This window comes from Seriola dumerili, unplaced genomic scaffold (genome assembly GCF_002260705.1).
Source record: "Seriola dumerili isolate Sdu_G_001 unplaced genomic scaffold, Sdu_1.0 BDQW01000017.1, whole genome shotgun sequence".
NCBI classification, from domain to species: Eukaryota; Metazoa; Chordata; class Actinopteri; order Carangiformes; family Carangidae; genus Seriola; species Seriola dumerili.
Genome location: NW_019174272.1, coordinates 7026395 through 7035422, shown reverse-complemented (window position 1 = coordinate 7035422; position 9028 = coordinate 7026395). Strand labels below are relative to the sequence as shown.

The following is a 9028-nucleotide window of genomic DNA, read 5'->3' as shown; positions in this document are numbered from 1 at the left end:
GGGGTCCTTTCACTGTCTGTAATCTGTCACTAACAGTACAAGTGTCTTTTTTGTCTGTAAGGAAAACAGCTATTGCACATTATTCAAGTAACCCCATGGCACATCCAAATGGTTTATTCCACTCTTTTTGTCTTGGGAACAATACGATTTTTTTTTTCTACCAAGTTCCTCAATAGGATAAGTGAATCCAGGAGTAGCAGTTCTTTTTTTTCAAACAAAGGCAGCTCTTGTTGCATGAGATGGCTCAAGATACAAAAAAAAAAAAAAAACAACAAAAAAAACCCCCACATTGCATTATCTTCAATGCAGTTTGCATAAATAAAACATGAACCTTGATTCTTTTGATGGCACTCTGATTACAAAGTCTCATTTAGGTAAGGGCTTTACAAGTATTTTTGGGTTTATACAAAGAGAGCCAGCTCATACACATGTTGGAGGGGGCCGTGTAGGCTCATACTTAGTACTGTGCCCTTTGAGAGATGGGTGAGGTTTGATGTAAGGCCTACTGCTGGTGAACACGCTGGCAGCCTTTCTCCTCGCCCTCTTCTTTAGCTTCCTGCTGAACACATTCTGCCACGACTGCAGTGTCTTTGAGGTCCAGATCCACATGCCGCTAGTGATGCCCACCACCAGCAGCATGAAGATCTTCACCATGAAGATCTCCACAGCGGGGATGGAAGTCTTCATGACGCACTCGTCCGACTCCGGCCCGCTGCTGTCCACACACTTCTGCTCCCCTGCCAGGATGCGCCAGTAGTCCATGTTGAGCCTCTCGTAGAAATAGCAGGCGATGACGCAGGTGGCCGGGACAGTGTAGAGCACGGAGAAGACCCCGATGCGGACCATCAACTTCTCAAGCTTGTCCGTGTTCTCTCCCTCTGTTTTCATTATCTTACGGATGTGGAAGAGGGCCACAAAGCCTGACAGCAGGAAAGAAGTGCCAATAATAAGATAGCAGGAGAGAGGAATGAGCACAAAGCCCGTGAGAGCTTTGACGTCCATGCTGCCCACGTAGCAGACGCCCGTCAGCTCGTCCCCCGCCACCTTCCTCATCACCAGGATCATGATGGTCTTTACGGCCGGGATGGCCCACGCTGCCAGGTGGAAGTAGCTGCTGTTTGCCTCGATGGCCTCATGACCCCACTTCTTCCCTGCAGCCAGGAACCATGTCAGGGTCAAGATAACCCACCAGAGGGAGCTGGCCATGCCAAAATAATACAGGATGAGGAACACAATAGTGCAGCCGGTGCTCTCCAGACCCTCCTGGATAATATACTGGACCCCATTGTCTCTATCACAGGCTATTCTGTCAGCTCCCACAAAGAGTCGAATGAGGTAGCCCACAGAGTAAACACAGTAGGACATGGAGAGGAAGATGATCGGCCTCTCTGGGTATTTGAATCGCTGCGGGTCTATGAGGAAAGTGAGCACAGTGAAGGCGCTGGAGACAAAGCAGAGGATAGACCAGATGGCCATCCACACCAGAGAGAACTGCTTGTCTCCCTGGCTCCAGTAGACGTCCACTTTAGGGTAGCATTTTGGGGCACAGGACTCGCTCTTCTCCACGAAGTGGAACTTGCCGGGGTTGCTGCACGTCTGCTTGCTCCCGCTGTCCTTCAGGTGCAGGTCCTGCCCGCTCAGAGGCCGCTGTGGCCTGAAATCTGGAGGCTGGGTGTGGGAGACTTTGGGAGGCTCATCTGAGCCGTTGTTGGGTGCCTCCATGCAGAGGTTGTTCGGGTCATTTTTGGTTGGCAGCCTGGAGCAGTCCAGAGAGTCAGGCCAGGGGAAGTTAAACTGCTCCAAGATAGGTGAGCATTTTAACTTCACCTGCTCACACATAACTCTACATGCTGGGATGGGGTTGGACACCTGCTCTGTGCACATGGGAGCATACAGTGAACACAGGAAAAATTTGAGATGACTGTGGCATCCAAATTGTATCAGTGTTGCAAACTCCTGCAGCTTTATCGCTGCCTCTTTTTGGTCATCGTGGCCCATGAGATTTGGCATGCGAGTCATGTTATAGCCAATGTCTTTACACTGGGGGATGTTGATGTGTTGACATCTCCCTTCTCCTGACCAGTCTGGGTCTATTGAGCTAATAGCTGAGCCCCCACCGCTGCACAGGACCAGCAGCGCACAGATCAGGCTCAGTTTAGCAGATGAACACATTCTCTCCTCTTGATCTGATGAAAAAAAAAAAAAAAAAAAAAAAAATTCGGCCAAATGTTCACCACAACCACGACACACAAGTTTCTGTCATTAAAACAAGTCCGTGATGAAACCAGGCCGGTGTTTGTGTGCAGGATCAAAGTGGGAAAACTTACACAACTATCTGTAGGGAGAACATCGTTTCGGTGAGTTTAATAAAAACATATTTCCCGCGATGGTCCGAGAATGTTTTCTGGCTGGAAGCAGCGTGCGTTCAGGTCCATGCTTTCAGGCTGCTCAGTTTGTGGCTCAAGTGCCGGAGCTACTTTGCACCGCGCATATCAGTGTGCTGAGAGCAAAAGAGAACTGTCGTGTGCTCCGATTTGTTTCCCACTTGTTTCCAGAAGACTCACTCCTCCGTCCTCACGTTTCATGTCACTTTTCCGGACTATGTGCGCGTGCAACGGTGCGATTCCAGTCCTTGCGCGACAACTTGGAAAAACAACTGAAATTATTTTTTCCTCCAGTCCTTTGCGCGGCTCCTCGCGAGGCACCCGAGACAATTAATCAGTCTGCAGAATAAGTCAAACACATATATCCCCGATGAAAAATGCTAAATGTGTCCCAGAAATGCAGGATTATGCTCTTCCCGTAAACAGGCGGCTGATGCGTTTGGTGGCAGCGCTCGTCTGAGCTGGTCGGAGCCTCCGTCCCGGTCTAACCTGCCAAAAGATCCGCCTTCAAAGACAGCTACTTTGCATAAGAAAGATGACACTGACACGCGGATTATTTTCAAATCGTGCGGAACAGCTTGTTCATTACAGCAGTTTCAAAAGGCTCACAGCAAACTTCCCTCTCTCTCTTTCTCTCTCTCTCTCCCTCTCTCTCTCTCTCTCTGATGCTTGTGCTCAGCCACAAACTTCGACTACAACAGGACACAGACTCATTTTATGAGAATCCCACAATGTTGCGCAATAAGGGGTCACAGACTCACAGGTCCAGAGGAGCGACGACACTACATCTTAGGTCTCAACAGATATTTAACTGCTTTCCCTTGTGCGACAAGTTTTAGGGTGTCCTCCTTCAAAATAGCAGATAAAACAATGATACGTATCTGAATATAGGATATACAGTATATACCCTATATTCATATATAGGCTATATAAATATATATGCTTTAAATGGTTTAGAGCAATGCATCCCTCAATTTTTGCATTTATTGCATTTATTGTCTAAGCGATCATAAATAATACATAGGGTAGCCTACTTTAACTTAACCTAAGGATGTGCATTAAATAATAATGGAATCCATACAACAATTAATTTTATATTGTCCCTACTGCATAAGACATGACTGAATATCCATGTGTCTAAAAACAGCTGTTCTCCAGAGACATTCAGCAGCTCATTGACCAGTGGTGGAGTTGGTCCTTAGTTCCTTTACCTATGTTAAATTAATGAGACCCCAATATAAATACTTTGTTACAAGTAAAAAAAAAAAATGCATTCAAAATGTACATAAGTATTAGTAGCAAAATATACTTAAAGTATAAAAATAAATGTTCATTATGCAGAATGACCCCCTTCGCAGTATTATAATATTATATAGCCTATTGTATTATTGGAATTCCTATTCTTGATGCATTTAGGAGCAAGCTGGATTTTTATATTGCAGCTGGTCGAGGTGGAGCTACTTCATATGCTGTTTGTATAATTTAGTCTATAAAAATACACCATATTTTATATATATTCTGTACGTAAAATCTGAACCTGCAAAGTCAAATAAATCTATGGAGTAGAAAGTTCTGTGGTGTAACTGAGGTACAGAGGAGCATAAAATTAAAATACTTAATACTTAATTTCTTATAGACTGGAATCAGCCAGACTGATTTACTGGCATAGAAAAACTGAAATATGATTATCATAGACCAGACCCTTTACTGCCAGATGATCACTTTAAGATGAAAAATGATCACATGCATGAATTATGTTTTAGTGTGGATTTCCCATGTAAGTAATGATATATTTATTGCTATATTTTATGCATGGCGTATTTACACATAAACAAGACAGAGAGACCTGCTGTAAAACATGTAGATCTCATGACTTAATCCAGCCCAGTTGAATATACTTTATTCATTCCTTAGCAGTCAGTCCAAGGCGAGTTTGCAAACCACACACAGTGATATTCACACACATAACTAGAATGGATTCAAAGAGTTGAAAACAGTGGCTATGCTCTGTTGAAACAGAGATGCAAGTCGCTTGTGTCAGTTCTGTAGACTGGATGAAACTTCTTGAAACCACCACAACAGGCCACTCATGAAGGAACACGTGTGAGGGTGTTGGTGAAAACATATTCCCATATACAACCTGTCCAGAGTTTAGAAGTGCGGGGATCTGTGTTCTCTGGCCAAATTCAACAGCACCTTGCAGTCATGTCCTGTCTTTTTCAATGAAGGATGTAATCCAACAAGCAAATAAAAGGGTTAAATTCCTCTTTAAAGTGTTGACATTGAGTAAGCTTGCATCAATAATTCAGATACTGCTTAGCCCTTCTCGCAGGGACATCTGTATTCTCACCAAACCCCTCTGGATATTTTCAACATTTTTTTTTTTTTTTACCATTTTGCTTGGATGTCCATTTATTTAGTTGTGTATTCCCGTAATACCAAACATGACTTCAATGTGCCTTTAATGACATTTTTATTTTAGAGCCCTGGAAAGTTTAATGACCATTTTAAATCATGGACAACTAATATGTTCCATCTATGAACCTTTATCCGAACCACTGACTCTAATAAGACACTCTCCAGAGTTTGCTCCACAGTGAGTGTCACGCTGGCCTTATAGACACATTACAGAGGGGAGCTGTTTCATGTTAACATCTTAATAAGCTTCAGCTTTAGCTTAAACATTTTTGGAAATGCTCGTGGGGCTGAACTGCAGAAAATATTTTAGTGTGTGAAGATTCACCATATTATAGGTGATGAAGCATTGTCATGAGTCAGTGAGAATCGTATTAAAAATTAAACACATTACTCAACAACATTCATAAAACTCCGTGTCCACCTCAATGGTTAATGTTCTTACGCCGAGAAAAAAAGCACAAGCGAGCCGCCACTGTTGGTTGATTCACTTCAGTTTCCTCTGGAGTGAACTTTTTAGAAAATTATTTGTTATGATTGCACACCGAATCAACGGTTCCTGGTAAAGTGTGTGTCTGCGTGGGTTTCTCCTTTTCACCTCTCATACTCCAGAGACATGCGGGTTAGGTGAAGTGACCATCCTCCCTATATACACATGTGTGATAAACTGTGATAAACTGTCTAGTGTGTATCCTGTCTCTTGCATGGGATAGACTCCAGACCTCCTGTGACCCTGAACTGGATAAGTGGTTTAGAAAATGAATGGATAGATGGGATTTTATCAGCCTGTTAAAGCGAAACACAGCTCTACCAAAGCCACAGTGTGCCATAAAATAAGCCGAATACAACATGTCAACACATAGAGTGCTGTAATAAACGGCATCGCTAAGCCCTGATGATGCATTGTTGTTACAGTGAGTAAGGACTCCATCTTGGTTTTATACCATCAGCCTGTTCGTGGAGGAGCAGGGTGGCATGTTAGGCTAAGAGAGGAATAGATTATGAGGCCCTCTGCCTTTTTTTATGTGACTGTGTGTGTGTGTGTGTGTGTGTGTGTGTGAGATCCTCCAGACCTCACTCGCATTACCTTGTAAAAAGTTTGTGGTGGTAAGATTTATGCTCAGGCCCAGTCATGGTCTCCATCAAGGCTGAAATACTGATCACAAGTAAACAGCAGCGCTTTTAGTGCATTTTTACAGGAGTCACTAAAGTGCTTTTAGAAGTATTCCTGAAATGTGTCCGGGCAAGATGAGAAACCTGGCACCGGCGTGCATAAATGGTTTAAGCACAGCATATCTTAGTGGGGGCATTTCAGCTGTTAGCGCTCAGTGTGTGCAGCAGGAGCATAAATATAGGGTATGAATACACTTATGAACACAATACCCTCCTCCTATACGCAGCACATGTGCTCCTCAGATTTCACGTATCCAGCTGTTAACGTTTGAAGCGGTTTGGTCAGAACTTAAACTTGAGGAAAAAAAATACTTCATCGCTTAAAAAAAAACAAAAAAAACACAATACATATACATATACATTAGCTGCTATGCTAGTATGATTTCCTGATTGACACTATTCTTTTACTCTGCAGTATTTTGTGATGTGTCAAAATCATCTTGGTGGGAAATTCATAATGTATGCAAACCATTTCCCTTTGTCAAAAATGCATTGCATTTTCTATATTCTGACCCGTCATGAAGACAAGGACAACAGCTGACATGCCTGCTCTGTCCCTCCCTCTACACTACACTTTTATTATGTAGCTGATGCGTAGAAGTAGAACAAAAAGAGATGACAGCTTTAATGTGAAGAAGAATAATGTATTATCAGAGCATTGCCTGGGCCGGGGCCAATTCTGCTCTCCATTTACTGATCATCCATCTTTCAGGAAATCCTGTCTGACATATTTTAAAGCAAATATCTGCCCTTATTATCGCTGCCTTTGGTGTAATGAAACTGACAAGATAATATTGTCACACAGTCTAATAAGACGACACAGTCTACTGGTTTGTTGTAATTCATCGCCTTTGTTCTGTTCTTGCTCCTGTCTTTCCTCCTGCCTGCCTCTCTTTCATGATTGTTTTGCTGGTCATGATGATATCTCTTTGAAAATGAGAAGAAAAGGAGGAATCAGGCCTGTTCAGTCTTTAGCATCTGTAGCCTCAGCAGCTAGCTTCTGTCTCTTTTATGATTTTTTTTTCCGTCTCCCACCCTCTTTTTTCATATACAACCCCCTCCTATAGCTCATTCCTACTCACATATGTGCAAAACACACACACACACACACACACACACACACACACACACACACACACACACACACACACACACACACACACACACACACACAACTTTATCTCATCTTTGCAACCACAACAGTGCGCCGAAGAAAAGCAGTGCAGCTCCATCTCTGAAAAATCAGCAACTGTGAGATAATTCTGTAACTAATAAAGTGAAAGGAGGGGGGGGGGACCCTTTGATGGCTGAAGCTGAAAAGATATTTTATTTTTTTGTGTGTGGGATTTGAGATGTGTGATTCTATGGTGCTAGCTCGCTCCCCTGCTGCTAGGCTCTGGCTGGAAGCTGGCCCCCCTCTGGCTAATGTTATGGAGAATCGGAGGAATTTTATGGCTGTCTTTTCCCTCAGCCCCCTTTTTTCTTTTGTTCCCCTTTGAAGAATGACTTTAGACATTTTATTTACATATTTAACCATGGATGAAAGAAGTGGAGGGTGAGGAAACAAAGCTCCTCGGCTTCTCAAGGGAATTTTGATCAATAAAAATGAATTGAAGCTGATACGTTTTTTTTTTGTTGTTTGCAACGCCTGAAATGAAATCAAACCCATCACTGTGATGGTGACATTTCTGAAATTGATGCCATCACTTCTTTGATGATGGGTGACATGATCTGCTCACACCAACTCTGCATCAGCAAGCGTAATCACAGTATTCCTCTTAATTGCTGCGGTTTGATGGCTGGCATGCTGTTCCAACATGTGAGGTATGCTATGGGAGAGATGGGGGACGTTTTAGACATGTTTAGCATTGTTGCCGGCGTTGAAAGGGCATGTTGATTAAACGTACGGGTGGGGTAGGGCTATAATCTTCTTAACCAAGGCCCTCCTCTTCTCTTTCAGAGGGCACAATGAGAAGAAACAACACACTCAGTTGGAGGTGAGACTATTTGTCCACATGCCCTGCGCATTGTCCAAGGATCCTGTTCTCCCTCCTGATTGCACGCATTCAGCGTTTAGCTCAGGATGATCCTATTTATCAACATAATCTGTTATTTTCTCTCTTATTGCCACTCAACAATTTGTGAAGAGGCTGGTGCCAAAAACCAAGAAAGTGATGGGAAAGCCATTGCATGGGTGAAGAACCTAGTAGTAAAAAAAAAAAAGAAAAAAGAAAAGAAAAGCAGAACCCTTGAATATTAAAGCAAAACTATGTCCTGTCCCAGCTTAGGAGATTTTTTTTTCTTTTGCAACTGCTGGCAAAGATAATTTTGTATTTTTCTGTCCCATTTGAAATGCTGGAGCTTTAATAAGAGCACCAGTTTTAGTAAAGGGTCAGACGTTTTGAGGAAACGCATATGAATCAAGCAATTAATTATTGAAGAGCCCTGTCAACATCAAAGCCTGCAGTATTCTTTGCTCATATGGTTTAAATAGTTCAATAAAGTAACTTATTAATGAGGACTAATTTGTTTCACTCTTCTTTTCACTTTGCTCCATTAAAGTCTGCTTTGTTTCACTGCTGCTATCATGAGCAGAGTCCCATCAGTTGAAGGTTAACCCTCTGACCTCCTTCATTGTGTATTGTGGTTGATAAGAGGAAGTCACTGTGTTATTGTAACCTTGTAAGTGTTTATAGAGTAGATTAGTATAATTATAAGGATGGCGGACCTTTATAGGACTGGGGGAAACTGACAGCCAATCCGCAATAAACAGTGTTGTAATGAATTTTGTTTGTTACGAAGCCCAATAACATCTGGGTTGAGGCTGCTTTGAAACAGCAATATTAGTTTAGTGGGGTGCTCTTACATCATACGCTTTCATGTGGTGGTCGTTTAACAGCAAAGAGAAGAGGAAGGGAGGAAGAAGTGGTGGAAAGAGGAGGAGGAGGAGAAGGAGGAAGAGGAAGAAGAAGATGGGGGTGGGGGGTGTTGGAGTTCAGCAGCTTGAGACGAAGCAATGAACCAAAGCAGTTACAGTCAACAGCTTCCATAATGCA

At 42.8% G+C, this 9028-nt stretch overlaps 1 protein-coding gene across 1 annotated transcript; it reads right to left on the bottom strand.

Moving 5' to 3' along the window:
* Nucleotides 1-248: 248 nt before the first annotated feature.
* Nucleotides 249-2172, bottom strand: fzd10 (frizzled class receptor 10). The gene has a single exon (XM_022752783.1). It carries the CDS (start codon nucleotides 2170-2172, stop codon nucleotides 421-423), a length of 1752 nt encoding a protein of 583 aa, XP_022608504.1. The 3' UTR covers nucleotides 249-420.
* Between the last annotated feature and the right edge of the window lie 6856 nt (nucleotides 2173-9028).

Coding starts and splice junctions, on each gene's coding strand:
- fzd10 (XM_022752783.1), bottom strand. CDS start 2,172: ATGTGTTCATCTGCTAAACTGAGCCTGATCTGTGCGCTGCTGGTCCTG.